At 41.6% G+C, this 21,521-nt stretch overlaps 2 protein-coding genes across 2 annotated transcripts in view; both read left to right on the top strand.

Moving 5' to 3' along the window:
• The window catches only part of LOC127044533 (macrophage mannose receptor 1-like), a 53,232-nt gene extending 46,079 nt beyond the window's left edge, over positions 1-7,153 (top strand). Inside the window, exons 25-28 of the mRNA XM_050939514.1 lie at positions 29-145; positions 2,632-2,799; positions 5,741-5,782; positions 6,927-7,153. Of these exons, the coding sequence (XP_050795471.1) occupies positions 29-145; positions 2,632-2,799; positions 5,741-5,782; positions 6,927-7,153 (554 nt within the window). The remainder of the gene's footprint in view (positions 1-28; positions 146-2,631; positions 2,800-5,740; positions 5,783-6,926) is intronic.
• Positions 7,154-16,136: 8,983 nt separating this feature from the next.
• Positions 16,137-21,521, top strand: part of LOC127044527 (macrophage mannose receptor 1-like) — a 54,838-nt gene continuing 49,453 nt past the window's right edge. The window contains exon 1 of the mRNA XM_050939495.1: positions 16,137-16,197. Within this exon, the coding sequence (XP_050795452.1) occupies positions 16,137-16,197 (61 nt within the window). The remainder of the gene's footprint in view (positions 16,198-21,521) is intronic.

Raw genomic sequence — 21,521 nt, 5'->3', positions numbered from 1 at the left:
AACTTATTTGTTTCCTAATGTTTTGCAGGTGCTACTTTGGTTTCAGTAGAAGATTTAGCTGAATCCAAATTTCTGGCAGACACTATAGAGCTATATAAAGGAGAGACAAGTGGGTTTTGGACAGGAATATATAGAAACATTGATGGTAATTATTTTAGTTTTGATATTTAATCATACATGTTCTATATTAAATAGACTGAAAGCTGATTAAAATATGTCATAACAGGCTGCAATGAATAGAAAACAGAAATTCATCTGGAAAGATTACTAAGCAGTTATAAAACACAAATTAGACCTATGGTATCTTAATCTGAAAATCTTACTTAGAGGTTTTGGTTTCACCTAGCAAAAGTATGTCCTGTGAAATATTGTAAAAGAGAGAGATTTCTGACTCTTCGGTTTGGTTTCAGTTTTAGGACCCAAGCATGTAATAAGATCCAAAAGGCTGGACCCTTACGCCTGCATGGAGACCTAAGGAATTCAATGGCCTTAAGCTTATTAGCTACGTTTTGTAATAAGTGTCTGAACAGTGTAACAGGATAGATTCTCATACACCTCCTGAGATGCACAACACAGTAGGTGCAGTTCATAGGAAGAGGAGACAAAGGTGCCTTTGCACTGCCCATATTCTTGGCTGTTATGGAGGGCAAAATGAGAACTGTCTATCGAGGTCTCTCACAGATGCCTATGGACTGTACTGCAGTCCAGAATTCACAAAGCACCAAGTGCTGTGGCACGCCCTCTCCCATCCCTTTGAATATCTCCTTATTCTCCCATCACTACCTCCACCATGGCCCCTACTGCTAGCCTGCAAGGGGGCAGTATATCACATCTTGCATTGCCCTACGCTGCTCCTGTGCCAGGGAAATTCTCCCCATCCCTCCCCTGCAGACAATACCAAACTGGGAGGGATTGCAACTGCTTTGGAGGACAGGGTCAAAATTCAAAATGATCTGGACTAATTGGAGAAATGATCTGAGGTAAACCAGATGAAGTTCAATAAAGACAAATGCAAAGTGCTCCACTTAGGAAGGAACAATCAGTTTCACACATACAGAATGGGAAGAGACTGTCTAGGAAGGAGTATGGCAGAAAGAGATCTAGGGGTCATAGTGGACCACAAGCTAAATATGAGTCAACAGTGTGATACTGTTGCAAAAAAAGCAAACGTGATTCTGGGATGCATTAACAGGTGTATTGTAAACAAGACACGAGAAGTCATTCTTCCGCTCTACTCTGTACTGGTTAGGCCTCAACTGGAGTATTGTGTCCAGTTCTGGGCACCGCATTTCAAGAAAGATGTGGAGAAATTGGAGAGGGTCCAGAGAAGAGCAACAAAGATGATTAAAGGTCTTGAGAACATGACCTATGAAGGAAGGCTGAAAGAATTGGGTTTATTTAGTTTGGAAAAGAGAAGACTGAGAGGGGACATGATAGCAGTTTTCAGATATCTAAAAGGGTGTCATCAGGAGGAGGGAGAAAACTTTTTCACCTTAGCCTCTAAGGATAGAACAAGAATCAATGGGCTTAAACTGCCGCAAGGGAGATTTAGGTTGGACATTAGGAAAAAGTTCCTAACTGTCAGGGTAGTTAAACACTGGAATAAATTGCCTAGGAAGGTTGTGGAATCTCCATCTCTGGAGATATTTAAGAGTAGGTTAGATAAATGTCTATCAGGGATGGTCTAGACAGTATTTGGTCCTGCCATGAGGGCAGGGGACCGGACTCGATGACCTCTCAAGGTCCCTTCCAGTCCTAGAGTCTATGAATCTATGAAAAAAATCCTCTTGCAGCTCCTTTACAGCCCCTTCACACCTCACTTGACTGGTGTGCAAGTAACAGAGCCAGGGCCAAATTTTGACCCAAAGAGTCTTTTTTTTTCTTTTTCTTTGCTGTCCTGACCTGTGCCTAAGTTCAGAAAACAATGTGAACCTGGCTAGAGGATGTCATCTTTCCACAGCTGCAGACTAGTTAATCAGTACTGGTCATGAGCAGTAAGGAAAGAATTAGACTTACGGTTACCAGGAAAACAGGATTTTTGGAGAACAAGGAAAGAAAACGTTGGAATGGAAGGGAGCAAAATTAGCCTCAGTCTAATGTCATCTGAAGGTTTTCACTCCCCTCACCCGCAATACTTCCAGTATCTTCAAGGTCTTTTAGAAACTATGATGAAAATTTTCAAACCAGGGTACCCAAAGTGAAGTATGTAAGTGTCTATATTTAAGCAATTCAGAAAAATCAGCTTTCTTTTCAGTGGGAGTTACCTACACATGACTTTAGGTACTTAAATAAAAGTTGCCTGACTTTGTGGATTTAGGTGCCTAATCCCCAAGTTTGAAACTTTTGTCCCATATACCTGAGAAATATGGGCATATATCATAGAAAACTAGGAAAATGTAATTCTCCATATCTAAGAATGATAATTTGCAAAGATAAAGGCAGTATTTCCTTTGGGAAAGAATAAAGGGAAGTAAAAATCTATTTGCATGTCATGAAATCAGCACCATGAAGATTTTTTTAAATTTTCTTTTTGGAAACTAAGAAAAATAAATATAAATTCAGTGTGACACATATTAACCAAGATTGTCTATAGTGAGTTATGGCTACATTTTTAATGCATTTTGTCATTAGGGTTGTGGTTATGGCTAGACAAAACTGCAGTAGATTTTGTCAACTGGAATAAAGGACAGCCTTCAAGTAATCAGTTTGAGTACTGTGTGGAAATGTCTGCATCGTCTGGGTACTGGAATACCATTCCCTGCTCTTCCCAAAAGGGGTCCATTTGTAAGAAACCAAAGAGTAAGTGATAATGTTAAATCATATGATTTGATGTTGATGGTTTTATTTTAGTAGTAATGCCACAGTACATACACTACAAAATACATACTGTTTGTGCTGTGTGAAGTACAGTGTGTCCACATTTCTCCTTTGCTGTTTGTGATTATAACATAAAGCCAAAAATGTCTGAACATTCACATAAGGTAAATACCACAGATTAAAGGCCCTATTCACAAATTTCATGTGTAAATATAATCTAGAACCAGTTTTTCTGCATTTCACATTCAAATATCAAAAACCTCAGCTCATGCTCTGTGACTCTGTCCATACTTAGAGTGCAAGGGTACAATTTGCTCCAACATGCTGAGGTGGTAAATGGGAGGGGAAAGCAAAACTTAAGAAAGAGCAAGTAACAAAATGTATATGAGATTTTAAAAAAATATTCTAAGTTTTACAAAGTTTAATGGGCCAGTTGAGTATCCTTCCCCAATTCTTGCGCAAATGTGATGTATGCCTCATATGGCTTACCCAAAGCTAACTGCATGTAACTTCACTGGCTTTCCTTCCAGGCTTTCCTTCCACCTACTGCTGTAGATGTTTCGATATCTTATTTATTACTTAGTATCAGTGACTACTGCATAGGCGCATAAGTAATATCAAGATTTGGGTATCCTCCGTGATGTACTTCATACAGTTTCAGACTTTCTCACATAGTTGCACTCTGTGAGCACAGACCAAAGAATGTTCAAGTAATAACTCAGGATGTTACTGAATTTGAAAATTCTTTAAACATTTCTGCATTTTTTTCTTTCCTTTTCCAACCTCCTTTAATTTTTTTTGCCTTTGGAGAACAAGAACTGCATTTAAGTGATTTTCTTTTCTTCCTCTTGCCATGTGAAGATACATGGTGTACTGTGTTCCAGTGGCAGGGAGGAAGGCCAGTTCCGGTTAAGCAATCACTAAACTGGATCTTCACCCAGAACTCAAATAGAAATCTTTTAAAAGCTAGAAAAAATGTTTTGGTTAGCATTTATCTTATTTCTGTGCAACTCAGGACCATCTGCCTTTGTCAGGAAGCAGTTCTATCAAAATATCATGAGCTATGCTGCTCTTGCGGTATTTCTGACTCAACTCGAACAGAAAGTACAAGAAATATGATACAAAAGCTTGATTTCCTGTCCAATTTTGCAACCTACACAGACTGGTATAAGTTCTACAATTTTGTGAGGTTTACCTATTATTAGTCTCTTCTCCTAAGTGGGTGCAATTACCCCAGACATCAGCTTTTCATGCAAGTGGTAGCATTAGGGCCTTCCAGATGAGTGAGTACCTGATTTGAGACAATTCTCCTATATCTTTTATCATGAGTTCATAGCATTATAGACCAATAAACTTTTTGTTGCCAAATATATTGGGAAGTACTAAGTCAGTGCTGACACCTGGTTAGTACTTGTGAGACTGATTGTCTCCAGCCCCTATGTGGAAGCTCAATGTGGGGTGAACGTGCAAGGAGCCTTCCTACCCTTTTGTTTCCCAAAACAGGGCCCAGCCACAACTGACAGAAAGGGAGCATAGCTGTGGTCACATGGTGGTATAGAAGGCACATTCCCTTTGCACTCCTGCGTGCACTGGAAGGCACTATGCCTCCCTGCAGCATGACATTTCGGGTTGCTCCTCTTGGAGATGTGCAAATCTGTACTGCCTCCTGCTCAGGGCTGTGTCTGAAAGATACAGTCTGCCTTTTAATAGCAGTGAAATCCCACTGCTCATATTTGAAATTTGCACTTGAGTTCATAATCATCCAGTTGCCATTGAAGTATTGGTAAGTGGTATTAATTTTAAAAGCCCTGCAGACAGCACACTCATTGTACAGCACAGCGAAATAGCATAAGACAACTGAGCTGGTACACATCAAGTGTTTGAGAACTGAACCCTGTAGATGCAAAAATTATGAGCTGCAAATACTGGAGCGTGTTAAACTAAAACCTACTACGTCTTGAATAGCCTGTGTACAGTACAGAAAATTAGGACATTTTTTTCATGATTTGAACATGCAAAGCCAGATTCTTTCCTGTACTGAGATCTCTTCAGTGCAAGAGATTCGGGGCCATCAGGGAGCCAGCTAAGCCAGGGCTAAATGGGCAGTTGGTATAGGAGCCAGCTCTGGAGTCTTTGCATCAGCAGAGCCCTCCCACAGGGAGAATTCTCAGCTAGGAAGCTGTGGCCAGATCTAATATCTTTGCAGTGGGGGTGGGAGAGTGGCCATTCTCTCAGAGTGGCAGCCATGTTAGTCTGTATCAGCAAAAACAGATTTATTTGGGCATAAGCTTTCATGGGCTAAAACCCACTTCATCAGATGCAGCTTATGCCCAAATAAATGTGTTAGTCTCTAAGGTGCCACAAGTACTCCGTGTTGTTTTTGGCCATTCTTTGGGGATTATCATTAAATGAGCTATAAAACATGACTGGTGCGTCACACATTTTAAGTAATTCCCAGACTTTTTTGGCAGAATGACAACTGCAAATATCTATGTTCACATTAGGCCGTTAGGTCATTAAGCCACATTAGGTCATTAGGCACATGTTTAACTGTGAGCATGTGAGTAATGCCATTGAAGTCAATGGGACAACTCACATCCTTAAGTACCTTCATGAATCAGAGTCTCATTGTGCTTGGACATTATTTGATTATTAATCAAGAAGCAAGTACAGTAAGAAACTTTTATCACTAAAGTGTTTGGGTTCTGCTACAATGAATGCCAAGTTAAAATAATTATCACATTTTTCATCTTTGTTAGTTTCATTTAGCAAATGCATCTACAAGAAATGACTAGAGCGGTATGACTAAAGCAGTAATTGTTTGTACAGTGTGTGCTTTACTGCATATATAATTTTAAGGCTAAAATGCAGCTGTTTGCAGATTTTGACTAAATGTGGGGTTATTTGTTTTTGTTTTTGCAAGTGATTGAAGCTCAACCAAGTGAGAATCTAATAATTGAGAAAGGTAGGACTATTTTCCTCACAAATAACTTCAAAGGTAAATCCACATGAGTTTATAACTGTTATTTATTGTGTTTTCTGACATAATTACTATAAAATTCACGTCAGTGTCCTAAAATATCCATATATCTTGTTCATGCCTAAGGGCAGGACTCTCTCCCTCCTCAAGTAGGAGTGAGTTTTGAATAACGTTGAGGGGTAAGGTTATTCTTTTTCCATATTCTCCTTTCGATAGTGTCACTTCTTTACAGTCAAAAAATATCTTTGTAAACTGACAATATATTCAAACGTAAAATACTGTCTTTCTGCTCCCCTGATCCTGGGCCAGGCAGGGGCTAAATGACCCCCAGGTTACCCTTAGGCTACAGGCACCTATAAGGACTATGACACAGCCTGGGGATCAAGGAAAGTGCCATGTGTTCTGCCCCTCAGCTTGCCCTCTCCCAGGGCTGCCCAGAGGATTCAGGGGGCCTGGAGCAAAACAATTTCAGGGGCCACTTCCATAAGAAAAATTTGCAATACTATAGAATACTATATTCTTGTGGGGGCCCCTTCAGGGCCCAGGGAAAATTGCCCCACTTGCTCCCCCCCCGGGTGGCCCTGCCCTCTCCCCAATATGCCCCTATGTGGAGGCCTCACAGTTGTAAATCAGTGGTTTGGCCAAATGCTCCCTGCTCTCTGAGCTACACTCAACATAGGACTGTAGGTGAGGTGAAGGGAGTGGGGGAAGAAGGTGACTTTAAGTTCATTCCCAGCATGACTTAGAGCTATCTATGACCCCAGGAGGCTGTTGTGGCATCTCAGAATAGCTGAAGTGCATTGGCACCCTGTTTCCTCTTTATCTCAGCCATTTTCTCCTTGCTCAGGGTCAGGAGCAGATTAACCTAGAGACAGTGTGCTAGTCTGAGAAAATTCTAAGCTAGGGAAATCAACAGTAGACTGTCTGAGCTAGCTTTCTGGTCTTTTTTAGCTGCCTGAACAGTGCACAGGGGTCATAGGATGGTTGAGGGTTCTTCAAAAGGAATTGACTCCTGATTTACATCAGTGTGAGTGAGAAGAAACTCAAGCCAATGTTTTTTCTCTACTCTGCTGCCTAATATCTATCCTAAGAATTGTCTCTCTAGTAATTATTTTTCATTTATTTTCAGAAACACCTGCCTATGGCACAGTTTGGATTCTAATTATTCTGGTCCTTATTGTAGTAGGAGCAGGCCTAACAGCCTATTTCTTATTCAGGAGAAAAAGACAAAATAAACTACAAACTGATGCCAGCTTCAATAATGTGCTATTAGAACACAGAGATACCGTAACCGGAGAGAGTGACACAAAGGATTCTGTGGACAAGAAAGAGCAAAATGAACACACTGTCATCTAGTGTGATAAAATAACTGAATTGCATGTCTGATTTTGAGAAAAAATTATCTAACTGGAATGAATGAAATCTTAAGCAAATTTGCATTCTCCTAGTACACTGTTTTGCGCTCCGCATACATACCTAGTAGCCAAGGCAATTATCCCTTAAATAATCTTGAAAATGTCCTAGAACAATTTCACAAGAGGAAGACTTTTGAACATGCAGTGTGGCTAACTAACAAGTATGGCAAATAGACAACTGAAGAAAACTAAAAACCAAAGATGCCGGAGTGTTAAATCACACTGCTACGTGTTTCATTTTAGAGTCTTGCATTGCCATTACCCATAAAGAGTGTCAAGACAGCTAAATAGTGAGAATTGTCTCAGCAAAGCAGGTATCCTGTAAATATCACTCAAGAGATCCAACTGTTTAGACTATACATCAGTTCAACTGTTTAGACTATACATCAGTTTAAAAGACTGTAGTGTTATTTCAGTGAAGATAAATTTGATATATGTAATTTATAATTATATAATATATGAAATTATATTCTATTCTATTATATTATATATAAAAATTAAATATACAAAATAGATCACAATAATCTTACTTTTACACAAATTGTTTTACCCACTTTATTAGTTCAGTATTATAATCTTAGCTTGTGACTTTGTAATATGATTTCTGTAAGCTAATCAAATGTATGTCATGTGTGGATTAAAATATTTTTCTCACAATATATGAATAGGTGAAAATTAAACATAAATGTTTTTTTCTCATTCATACCTTCAGTTTCAGTTTTGTAAAATAAATAAAGCTATTTATTTCCTACAGGTTTGCATTTTTATAAGATTCTATGACTGAATATTTTTGTATCAGCTTCAAATTAACATTAAATATGTAAACAAAAGGATTTGTTACTTAGATAAGCAATGATGAGCTTAGCATGCAGAGATGCTGATCAAGTGAAGCATTTACTTGTGAGATGGATAGGCTAAGACCGTGGGGGAACAATAAAGTATGTACAACAAACGCCTGTCTAAAAAGAGACATAAACAGTAGGGCAGATGCAAAATAAAGCTGTCTGTGCCCATTTTTATTTCAGTTTGATGTGGGTTGTGCATTTCATTATTGTGCCCTCTATGACTTGCTTTGGAAACTGTAACAATGTTTGAATTGAAATGCTCTGGACTATATGACATACCAACATTTTTTGGTAGCATTCCACCTGACAGCCATACTGGACACTCTTACCTTTCTGTAAATTTTAGGAAATCTGTGCCAGATTGCAGAAAGACCTGTGTCCAAGGAACAAGAGAGAGCCAGGAAATCAAGTGTTCTGAGAAGAAAAACCTGCAAAACCAAACCCCCCTCAAAGCAAAGCCTCCGCTCTGGAATTCCTTTCCTCTGCAATCCGTCTGAGCCAATGTCTAGCTACTTTTAAAATATGGTTCACAATACACCTTTATTTGGCTTCTTCCAGATAATGACATTTTACTTATGGCCCTTCATTGTTTGGTGGCTGGGAGAGGGCTTAGGGGAGAGTCAGTTTCTGTCTCTTTAAGGACCGGGTGAAAGGGTGTGTTTTGTTTTATTTTGTGGTGGCACCTGGGTGACATGATGGTAGGTACCTAAGATAACCCTCATATTAAATAGGTAAAGACAGGTTTCTACATTTCAAAAATGGGCAGTTACGTTTTTGAGGTGAAAAAGAACATGATTTTTAATCTGGGTTTTCTATGGCAGGCAAAGTCAAAGGCCAGATCCTTGTGTCACCAGGGTTTGAATCCCCTTCCTCTTGTTTAAAAGAGGTTTGCCAACAAAGTTTTGATCCAGATACACGAACAAAACAAAGACAAAGGTGCTCAAAAACACACAAGTAATGTCCCATAATGAAGAAATAGTAACTTACATAAGAAATTGAGAAAAAGGAAACAGCACTTTTAAGTTCTTATGTAAGTTTATAATACAGATGTCTGTTAGCAAGACTAGTAGAAACAGGAGCTAGAAATACTGCACCATCTGTTTCCTATCAAAACCAATAAGAACATAATAATGGCCCTACTGGATCAGACCAAAGGTCCAGCTAGCCAAGTATCCTGTCTTCCGACAGTGGACAATGACAGGTGCCTCAGAGGGAATGAACAGAACAGGTAATCATCAAATGATCCATCTCCTGTCACTCATTTTATCAATAATGATAAAATTGCTTCCAACAGACAATAGAAAACAAATATTAGAAGTTCACATCATAAAGTTCATAACATGAGACATCTCTATAAGACTTAGAGTAGGAGGGACCCTCATTACTCCTTAGTTTCTGGCCTCAAACACATTCCTTTTGTCATAGTCATGTACTTGTAAGTCAATTCTGAGGCGGACATAGCTACATTTCAGACCCAGAGGTCTACAAAGTGCTTTTTAATCTCAGTTGAAATTATGCTTTCCCTTGCAGTGCATCTTGCAAGAACTGACTTCATAATGGAATTGGTTTAAAATTTTTAGAAAACTAAATTAGCAAATACTCACCAGCAACCACACACCACAAAACAAAAACACTAACCCAGGAACCTATCCTTGCAACAAAGCCCATTGCCAACTCTGTCCACATATCTATTCAGGGGACACCATCATAGGACCTAATCACATCAGCCACACTATCAGAGGCTCATTCACTTGCACATCTACCAATGTGATATGTACATTGGCCAAACTGGACAGTCTCTACATAACAGAATAAATGGACACAAATCAGATGTCAAGAATTATAACATTCAAAAACCAGTCGAGAATGCTTCAATCTCCCTGGTCACTTGAATACAGACTTAAAAGTTGCAATATTACAACAAAAAGACTTCAAAAACAGATGCCAATGAGAGACTGCTGAATTGGAATTAATTTGCAAAATGGACACCATTAAATTAGGCTTGAATAAAGACTGGGAGTGGATGGGTCATTACACAAAGTAAAACTATTTCCCCATGTTTATTGTCCCCACACATACTGTTCCTCACACCTTCTTGTCAACTGCTGCAAATGGACCATTTTGATTATCACTACAAAAAATTTTTTCTCTCCTGCTGGTAATAGCTCACCTTAATTGATCACTCTCATTAGAGTGTATATGGTAACACCCATTGTTTCATGTTCTCTGTGTGTGTGTGTGTATATATATATATATATATATATAATCTTCCTACTGTATTTTCCACTGCATGCGTCCGATGAAGTGGGCTGTAGCCCACGAAAGCTTATGCTCAGATAAATTTGTTAGTCTCATTCATACATTCGATGTTATGTGTCCCCACTAAAGCACATGAATTCGGTGGAGTGCAACCACAGTACCGAGGCTAGCATCGAATAGCGGAACATTGCACTGTGGTAGCTATCCCACAGTTCCCGCAGTCTCTGCTGTCCATTGGCATTGTGGGTTAAGCTCCCAGTGCATAATGGGGCAAAAAACATTCTCGTGAGTTTTTCTGGGCATATGCCATCACTCGCTCCTCGCTCCATGAAAGCTACGGCAAACACCATGCTGCCAGCAGACGGTGCAGCACGGTGCACCGCCTGTCTCCTGGTATGTTCAATCCACTTCGAATGTCCTCTCATCTTTCTATCTACTCTTTCATCTAAATATTTCCCTCCATTTCTCGGCTGTCGTGAATAGAGCCACACAGCTTCCACTGCTTTTCCATGTTGTCTGTCTTGGGCTCCCGTGGAAGCTACAGAAGGCAACAATTCCCTACCATCTCTCACCCATCATGAACAGAGCCACACAGCTTCTGCCACAAACTCTGCTCTCGCCACTTTTTCCATGTTGTCGGTCCTAGGCTCCCATTGAAGCTACAGAAGGCAACAATTCCCTGCTGTTTCTCAGCCATCGTGAACAGAGCCGCACAGACAATCTGGAGAAAGCATCAGAAGCTGTCCTGGGCTCCTGTGGAAGCTACAGAAGACAACCATTTACCCCCTTTTATTGGCCATCTTGAACGAAACAGCTCATTTTGCTCCCTTTTTCAAGGATTACCCATGCAGGCGCCATTGCGCAGCAAACATGGAGCCCGCTCAGATCTCTGCTGCAGTTTTGATCATTGTAAATACTTTGTGCATTATCCAGCAGTATGTTCAGTACCTGCAAAACTGGGCGAGGAAGCTACAACAGTGCAATTACTATACTGATGAGGACATGGGCACAGACAATCCTAGATGCACAGCATGTGGCGATTGGGAGATCATGGTGGCATTGGGCCAGGTTCATGCCGTGGAATGCAGATTCTGGGCCCAGGAAACAAGCACAGACTGGTGGGACTGCATAGTGTTGCAGGTCTGGGATGATTCCCAGTGGCTGCGAAACTTTCGTGTGCATAGGGCCACTTTCATGGAACTTTGTGACTTGCTGTCCCCTGCCCTGAAGCGCAAAGACGCCAAAATGAAAGCAGCCCTCACCGTTGAGAAGTGAGCATCAATAGCCCTGTGGAAGCTTGCAATGCCCGACAGCTACCGGTCAGTCGGGAATCAGTTTGGAGTGGGCAAATCTACTGCAGGGTCTGCTGTGCTGCAAGTAGCCAACGCAATCATTGAGCAGCTGCTATCGAGGGTAGTGACTTTGGGAAATGTGCAGATGACTGTCAATGGCTTTAATTTGCTGGGGTTCCCTAACTGCGGGAGGGTGATAGATGGAACGCATGTCCCCATCTTGGCCCCGGCACATCGTGGCGGCCAGTACATAAACTGCAAGGGGTCCTTTTCCATGGTGCTGCAAGCAATGGTGGATCACAAGGGACATTTCACCAACATCAACGTGGGATGGCCGAGAAAGGTGCATGACTCTCGCATCTTCCGGAACTCTGGTCTGTTTGAACAGGTGCAGGAAGGGATTTACTTCTCAGACCAGAAAATTACTGTTGGGGTTGTTGAAATGCCTATAGTTATCCTCAGGGACCCAGCCTACCCCTTAATGCCATGGTTCATGAAGCCATACACAGGCACCCTGGACAGTAGAAAGGAGCAGTTCAACTATAGGATGAGCAAGTGCAGCATGGTGGTGGAGTGTGCTTTTGGACGTTTGAAAGGGCTCTGGTGCAGTTTATTGACTCGGTTAGATCTTGGCACAACCAATATTCCCATTGTTATTGCTGCTTGTTGTGTGCTCCACAATATCTGTGAGAGTAAGGGGGAGATGTTTATGGTGGGGTGGGAGGTTGAGGCAACTCACCTGGCTACCAGTTTTGCACAGCCAGACAACAGGGTGATTAGAAGAGCATGTTCCTGTAATGCTTTAAGGGACTCAGCAATTGTTTGCCTCCATGCATGCAGGTGGGCCCTATCAGTGCGGGAGGACTGCATGAGCTCAGTGAACATGTCCTCCCAAGTTCGTTTCTTCCTCCTTCTAATCTGGACCAGTCTCTGGGACAGAGTAGATAGGGGACAAGTTGAAACATTTGCTCCTGCAGGAGGAGAAAAAGGGAGGGTAGTATTTTAAAAAATACATTCCAGAGAACAAAGAGGGCCCTTTGGTATGAGTAAACCCTCACACACGGCCAGGCAACAGAATTCAGCTTGCAGGCAGCCCCTAGGGGCAAGCGAGGTTCTGCTTCTTCTACATTCATTTCAAAGCTTTCAAACTGCTGGGCCCCCTTTCCCACAGCAAGCAATGCCTGGTGGGTTTGCCATATAAAAGGAGGGCCTGCGGGCTCTCTGGGATGATCACTGCACACACAACAACCACCCCCCGCCCCCTGCCCCCCACCGCGTGGCTCCGGTTGGCTTAAAGCAGGGATGAGCCATTTACTCTAAACACAAACAACCCAGAATGGCTGGGTCGTCCCCGCCCTCACCGCGTGGCCCCAATCAGGTGAGAACTCATCAGAAGTACCTTTTCCAGGGTCATGGAACAGGAGCCCACGTTGGGAGTGAGGGGAGGCTATTGGATTCAGGACTAAGATTAGTTCCTGGCTAGGGGGGAAAACGGATTCCCCACTTGCCGCCTATGCACTGTCCTCCTCTTCCTCCTTCTCCAATGTCTCTTCCTCCTCACTCTGTGCAACTCCCCCCTTGAAGGTGTCCACGGACAGTGGTGGCATCATCCCCTATAATTGCATGAAGCTCACGGTAGAAACAGAATATATGGGGCTGTGACCCAGAATGCCTGTTTGCCTTGCTGGCTTTTTTATATGCTTGCCTGAGCTCCTTGATTTTTGTACGACACTGCTCTGTGTCCCTGGAGTAGCCTCTTTCTGTCATGGCCCTGGAGACTTTAGCATAGGTATTCGCATTCTATTTTTTGGAACGTAGTTCTGCCATAACAGACTCATCTCCCCAGCATGCGATGAGATCCAGTACCTCCCGTTCGGACCATGCTGGGGATCGTCTGAGAATCCAGGACTGCATGGTCACCTGTGATGGTGGACTGTGCTGATGGTCACCTGTGCTGCTGGTGACCAAACGGGAAATGAAATTCAAACGTTCTCGGGGCTTTTCCTGCCCACCTGGCTAGCGCATCGGAGTTGAGAGTGTTGACCAAAGTGATCACAAGGGAGCATCCTGGGATAGCTCTTGGAGACCAATAAAGTTGAAATCCGTCCACAAAACCTTTAACCCAGGATTGAGACCTCGATTTAAGTGCTACTCCACTTGCGGAGGTGGAGTACAGAAATCGAATTAAAGAGCCCTTTAAATAAAAAAAAAACCATTTGGTCATGCGGACAGAATCATTTTTTTTTCTGAAATAACTTGGTTAATTCCAAAATAACAGGCTAGTGTAGACCAGGCCTTAGTTTGTGATAGTGCAGAGGCAACTTCCTGCTTAGCTCTCCTGCTGTTGTAAAAAAGGGGTAGTGAAACAGTCTGAAGTTGGCCTGGATGAACTCATTCGTAGTCAGACAGGAAACAGGCAAAACCGTACATTCCATAGCTATTTTGTTTATCAGCATTTCTTTAGAATTCAGCAGCTTATCCAATGCCTCCCATTTTGCAGAGCTCCTTAAGGATTTTCCTTCCCTCTTGAGTTTATGTTGAGCTGTTATATCAGACAGCTTGCCTAATAGAACTGTGTGGAGGATGGAAGGTCCATTTTGAAAAGAATTTTGAGATTTCAAAAACTGGCTTTTTTCTAAACTGGAACAACCTCTCCCTTCCCACAACACCACATTGTGAAATTCTCCGCAAAATAGTCAGCTCAACTGAAACATTTCGTTTTGATTCACACCTTTGTTTATTATTTTGTATTATAAGATATATTCATAATGTATCATACAAAACATAAACCATTTTAAATGAAGTCATTTTGAAATAATTGAAATATTTCTTTATGAAAACATTATAATGGGACATTCTTCTGAAACAGAATTCCAGCTAAGTTGACCTGATTTCTCAAAGCATTTAAATGCTGATGGAATATGGTTCAAAGTTTCTCCAACCAGCTCTAGTCTCTAATTCTTACATTTGGACCTCTCCATTTCATTATTGCTGCATTGGTAAATCTGATTTTGGATTTTATGAGCACATAAGTACACAGATAACTACCTTACCCACCTTTAATTCAAATTACCGCTTCTCTCAGCCTACCCGGTATATGAGGAAGTATAACTATGTGGATTGATTGTTGAGTCACAACTCTTCTAGCACATATACAGATCCATAATGTCCTGATTAGGTGTGTCACTATTGATTGCCAGGATCCAATACAACTTTCCCTTCACAGAAGTGTGTCCTCATTGATAGATGTGATGCCTTCACTCTCTAGCTAGCTGAATGCCTTCTGTTTTTTAAATCATATTTTTCAAACAGTGCAATCTGTAATTGTGAGAACTAACTTACAAAAAAATATAAAATCATGCATGCTATTTCCCCTCTTCATCTTCTCCACCCCGCCTTCCTCATTTCATGCTGGAAGAAATGTTAAACTTACTGTGTAAGTTTACTCTTGGCTTGCACAACGTAAACCAGGTAGCGGGTTTGGTGGTGGAAGATCAGCTTTGTGGAGTTTGTGGTGATGCAAGACAGCATATGGGGTGAAACTTTTCAAAAGTACCTAGTAGCCTTAGTCTCTTTTTCAGAAGGCAGCTTTCTCTGGCAAATGGAGAATAAACTAAGATAAAGGCCAGCTGTAATGTTACTGTTAGAACCTTAGCTATTTCCAAGAGTTTTGACATTCAGGATTTTGTTCTACAATATTTTAAATTCCTAATGCTTCAATGGCAGCTTGGTCCAGGGGATAGGGTACATGATGGCACAGCCCGGACAACTTGCCTTCTCTGCTAGAAAAGGTGTATTTTTTAACTCAAGGAAACTTATGTATACAAGCTATCCTGAGGTAAACACACAGGAAAGAATAGGCATATTTGTCTTGCCGAGAGATAAACTATGCAAGGTCAACCCCAGGCAGATGTATTGTGCTGACCTGGCCTAGCTTACTTCATGATACAACTAAAGTGCCTTGTCTTCACTGTGTTTTGTTTTTTAACCTCAGGATAGTTCATGTACATTAGTTTCCTTGAGGTAAAATATATATATTTTTAAAGTAATGACAAGGCCTGGAAGTCAGAAGACCTGTTTTCTATTCTCTGCTCCATTGCTGACTTTCTAAGTATGTTTTTGAGAGTTAAAGTTCATTTTTGAAGGAAAGGGAACAGCTTTTGTCTTTTATTCTGTTTGCTCCCTGATACCTTCACTAGAGAGTTGATTGACCTGACAGTCCAACAACTGATTCATCTGTGAAACTAACAAGTCCAGAAAAACAGTATTGATCTGTCACAACTTTATCTCCTACATTTCTATGGAAGGAAACTTTGTTCTTAGGAGCAAAGTTTACACCATGAATTTGAGTTATTTTAAAAAGCCACATGTGACAGGATATTTCCTTATTTAGAGCCCAGAGCTTTCCCCTGATCTGTCAGCCTTTTGAAACTGAGGAGGACCTGCCACCTAGCTTGTTTGAGAAGGATTTTATTGACAGCTACAAATTACAACACATCTCTTGGTGGAAAGGAGTTAAACATTTGTGATGATTCTCTCCATGTTGCTGGTTTTTCTCTCACTCATTCACAGTGCTTTGCAGCTACTGGGTAAGTCATTGTTTTGTCTCCGATATCAGAGTGGAAATGAAAGTGCTTCTCCTTCTTATGCTTTTCCTTTGACACTCTGGTCCAGTCTGTTTATTTTGCATTCATTATTAATCCTAATTTGAGTGATTTAAATAAATGGGCTAGAGAGTCTTATCCAGATGTGTTGGATCCTTCTCAGAATAAGGTAAATATTTACTGAAGCAGCAGGTTCCAGGCCTAGCAGGGGAGCAGAAGTAACAGCAGAAGCAGATACACTCAGGTACAATCTTGAAGATTCCTGTAGGATCTGATTTAATCAAAAATATATATCTATATAAAAGAATAAAACATACTGGATGTGTACCTTCTTCCACTTTAGATGAGCTTGTAAAAGAAAAGATGTGACTTGCAAATAAATAATTGGATGTTAAAGTGGGGATATATGGCTGTTGTTAGAAATATATAAGCTTGTGTGTAAGAATGTATCAAAGATATGGGCAGAAACTGGTTGGGGGCATTGGCATGGGGCAGAGTTAAGGTTGGATATGCATATTTAATTCTGAATAAGAACTTTTGGGCCAAATCATGGTTGGCCCTGCATTCATAGAATCATAGAATCTCAGGGTTGGAAGGGACCTCAGGAGGTCATCTAGTCCAACCCCCTGCTCAAAGCAGGACCAATCCCCAACTAAACCCTCCCAGCCAGGGCTTTGTCAAGCCTGACCTTAAAAACCTCTAAGGAAGGAGATTCCACCCCCCGCTCAAGTAACCCATTCCAGTGCTCCACCACCCTCCTAGTGAAAAGTTTTTTTCTAATATCCAACCTAAACCTCCACACTGCAACTTGAGACCATTACTCCTTGTTCTGTCATCTTCTACCACTGAGAACAGTCTAGATCCATCCTCTTTGGAACCCCTCATTCCTCAGGTAGTTGAAGCAGCTATCAAATCCCCTCTCATTCCTCTCTTCTGCAGACTAAACAATCCCAGTTCCCTCAGCCTCTCGTCATAAGTCATGCTCCAGCCCCCTAATCATTTTTGTTGCCCTCCGCTGGACTCTTTCCAATTTTCCCACATCTTTCTTGTAGTGTAGGGCCCAAAACTGGACACAGTACTCCAGATGAGGCCTCACCAACGTTGAATAGAGGAGAATGATCACATCCATTGATCTACTGGAAATGCCCCTACTTATACAGCCCAAAATGCCATTCGCCTTCTTGGCAACAAGGGCACTCAGTTAACTCATATCCAGCTTCTCATCCACTATTATCGTTAGGTCCTTTTCTGCAGAACTGCTGCATAGCCATTCAGTCCCTAGTCTGTAGCAGTCCATGGGATACTTCCATCCTAAGTGCAGAACTTTGCACTTGTCCTTGTTGAATCTCATCAGATTTCTTTTGACCCAATCCTCTAATTTGTCTAGGTCTCTCTGTATCCTATCCCTACCCTCCAGCATATCTGCCACTCCTCCCAGTTTCGTGTCATCTGCAAACTTGCTGAAGGTGCAGTCCATGCCATCCTCCAGATCATTAATGAAGATATTGAACAAAACCATCCCCAGGACCGGCCCTTGGGGCACTGTGCTTGATACTGGCTGCGAACTAGACATGGAGTCATTGATCACTACCCACTGAGCCTGATGATCTAGCCAGCTTTCTATCCACCTTATAGTTAATTCATCCAGTCCATACTTCCTTAACTTGCCAGCAAGAATGCTGTGGGAAACCGTATCAAAAGCTTTGCTAAAGTCAAGGAATAACATGACCACTGTTTTCCCCTCATCCACAGAGCCAGTTATCTCCTCATAGAAGGCAATTAGGTTAGCCAGGCATGATTTGCCCTTGGTGAATCCATGCTCACTGATCCTCTCCTCTAAGTGCTTCAGAATTGATTCCTTGAGGACCTGCTCCATGATTTTTCCAGGGACTGAGGTGAGGCTGACTGGCCTGTAGTTCCCTGGATCCTCCTCTTTCCCTTTTTTAAAGATGGCCACTACATTAGCCTTTTTCCAGTCATCCGAGACCTCCTCCGACTGCCATGAGTTTTCAAAGATAATGGCCAAAGGTTCTGCAATCACATCTGTCAACTCCTTTAGCACCCTCGGATGCAGTGTATCCGGCCCCATTGACTTGTGCTCATCCAGCATTTCTAAATAGTCCTGAGCCACTTCTTTCTCCACAGAGGGCTGGTCAGCTCCTCCCCATGCTGTGTTGCCCAGTGCAGCAGTCTGGGAACTGACCTTGTTAATGAAGACACAGGCAAAAAAAGCATTGAGTACATTAGCTTTTTTCATATCCTCTGTCACTAGGTTGCCTCCCTCACTTAGTAAGGGATCCACACTTTCCTTGACTTTCCTGTTGTTGCTAACATACCTGAGGAAACCCTTCTTGTTACTCTTAACATCTCTTGCTAGCTGCAACTCCAAGTGTGACTTCAACTTCCTGATTTTACTCCTGCATTCCTGAGCAAGATTTTTATACACCTCTCTGGTCATTTGTCCAATCTTCCACTTCTTGTAAGTTTCTTTTTTCTGTTTAAGATTAGCAAGAATTTCACTGTTAAGCCAAGCTGGTTGCCTGCCATATTTACTATTCTTTCTACACATCAGGATAATTTGTTTCTTCAACCTCAATAAGGATTCTTTAAAATACAGCCAGCTTTCCTGGACTCCTTTCCCCCTCATGTTATTCTCCCAGGGGAATCCTGCCCATTAGTTCCCTGAGGGAGTCAGTCTGCTTTTCTGAAGTCCAGGCTCTGTATTCTGCTGCTCTCCTTTCTTCTTTGTGTCAGGATCCTGAACTTGACCATCTCCTGGTCACTGCCTTCCAGCTTCCCATCCACTTTTGCTTCCCTTACTAATTCTTCCCTGTTAGTGAGCAGCCGGTCAAGAAGTGCTCTGCCCCTAGCTGGTTCCTCTAGCACTTGCACCAGGAAATTGTCCCCTACACTTTCCAAAAATGTCCTGGATTGTCTGTGCACCGCTGTACTGTTCTCCCAGCAGCTATCAGGGTCTCCCATGAGAACCAGGGCCTGTAATCTAGTAACTTCTGTTAGTTGCACCTAAAGGCCCTAACTAGCATTGGGGCCCCTATGCTAAGCACTTTATAAACACATAGTAAGAAACAGTTTCTGCCGATTTGACGCTTACCATCTAAACACACAAAACTGACAGAGTAGAAGAAAATATTTTTTTTTTATTATTCCCACTGTACAGCTGGAAAACTGAGGCACAGAGAGATTAAATGACTTGTTCAATGTCACACAGGAAAATGGTAGGCAAACTGGGGAGTGAACCCATAGCTCCTGATCCTAGTCCAGTACCTTAGTCACAAGACCATCTTTCTTCATGGACCTGGATTACTTGGAGTTCCCCAGATTCTGCTCTGTGGCTTCAACTCTGTTCACCACAGAGCTGTGATGTTAAAACACAATCTAGCCATTAGGAATGGAAGTCACTGGGAGCTGTGAGTGTTCTGGAATCTGAAAATGAGGATTATTCCATTTAGATGCCTAAATATGGATTTAGAACCCTAATTTTGGATACCCAAGTTTGAAACATTTAGTGATAATATAGAATAATTTCTCTTCGGTCTTAACTATACCTAATAGAATGTTTGGTACCAATAGTTGTGTGTAGAGCTCTGTTCGATAAGAAATTCTGTGGTCACACTACAACTGCAGCATGGAATTGTGGGCAATAGACTTGTTTAAAATCACTGATCAGAGGTAGGGCTGAAAGGGGCCAAGGCCTATTATACATCTAAAAGAGGTTATTTTTATTTTGAAATTCCATTAAGGTATGTTCAGTATATTCATTTGATTTAGAAAAGTTAATGTAACAAGATACAGTTAACATCTATACAGGTGATTGAGGCAATTGATCCCCTCACTCGCCCCCCGCATTATTTTTTTGTTTTGTTTTAGCCATTTAAAAACAATTTATTCTTCTCAGTGGAGGCTAAGAGGTCAAAGTAAGAGGCCCCTGGCACTGACCACACAGGAATACACAATGACAACAAATAAATGAGGAAAAGGCTTCCTCAGCTGATGCTCAGCCTCTTGGCAGCCTTGTCACTCATTCTCGGAGTTCAGATGGATCCTCCTCAGCTGGGTTGTGGGTAATTGTTCTGCCTTGTCACAAAGGGGCTCCTGTGGCACCTGCTTTGCCAGGCCAAGAAGCCTTTCTGCCTCTTCTGTTGCTGAATTCCCCCTGTTGGAGCTGAGCAGGGAAGGAACAACCAGCAGGAGTAAGTGGTGCCAATATGTGAGTCAGCTCAGAATTGTCCCCAGGCTCCTCCAGCCAGACTCAGCCATCCGGCAAGAATTCTCTGCACCAGCCACCAAGCAACCATAGCCCTCCAATAACACCTTAGCTACCCTCCCAGGTAGCACACATTTACCTGAAAACCCTAACACCCAGCTGTCACCCAACAGCACTCTGTTTACACCCAAAGAACACCCAGGTACCCCACTCTCCTATCTAACACTATATCCTGCCCCTGTGTCCTATCCTTGCCATAGCTTGGAGCAGGGTGTGTTGACTATAAGATGAGATTTATGGTTATAAGCAAATTATTTACAATATAAAAATTAGTTCATTAAATAATTCATATAAAATGCTACACATGAGCTCCTTCAACACTTGTGTAAGCCCCAAAGGTAGAAGGCTTAGGGAGCTGGAACATAGGTACTTCTATAGAGGAAATACCAGTTATAGCCTTCCCTATTTACGTTAATTGTAATGTTGCTTAACCATACTTCCACATTCTGTGTTTCATTGCTGCAGTTGGAATTTGCCTATCATCTGATTGTATAAGTTATATTAGACTCTTACTGTAACTGCACTAATGAAACATTGGATAACAAGCTATTATTTTTGTATGCAGTGTAGTTGTAACCATGTTAGTCCCAGGATATTAGTGAGACAAGCTGGGCGAGGTAACGTCTTTTATTGGACCCACTTCGGGTTTCCTTTGAGGATGAGGCCTGATAGGTATGATATAGCTTGATCATTCTGTGAAAAGTGTTCACCCACAGGTGATAGGGTATTTTTATCTTTTATCATTTTCCTTTGTTAGTTCATTCAAGAGCAGGGTGATTGTGTGGTTTCACCCCCATAGTTATTATTGAGGCATTTAGTTCATCCAGAAAAGCTTCTTGGAAGAAGTTTGTTTCACCCACATAGTTGTTATTGGGGCATTTAGTGCAATCAGAAAAAACTTCTTGGAAGAAGTGTGTTTTTGGGACAAAGTTAAAGGAAAAAAGAAAGTTCCATTATAATTACTGCTTTGTTAAAATGAGGTATAATATAAATTCTTACATTTCTTCTTTGCTTGATTGTCTCT

The sequence above is a fragment of the Gopherus flavomarginatus genome, chromosome 2, assembly GCF_025201925.1.
Source record: "Gopherus flavomarginatus isolate rGopFla2 chromosome 2, rGopFla2.mat.asm, whole genome shotgun sequence".
Taxonomy (NCBI): Eukaryota; Metazoa; Chordata; order Testudines; family Testudinidae; genus Gopherus; species Gopherus flavomarginatus.
Note: the sequence above shows the minus strand (reverse complement) of the source record. Positions and strands in the feature narration are given on the sequence as shown.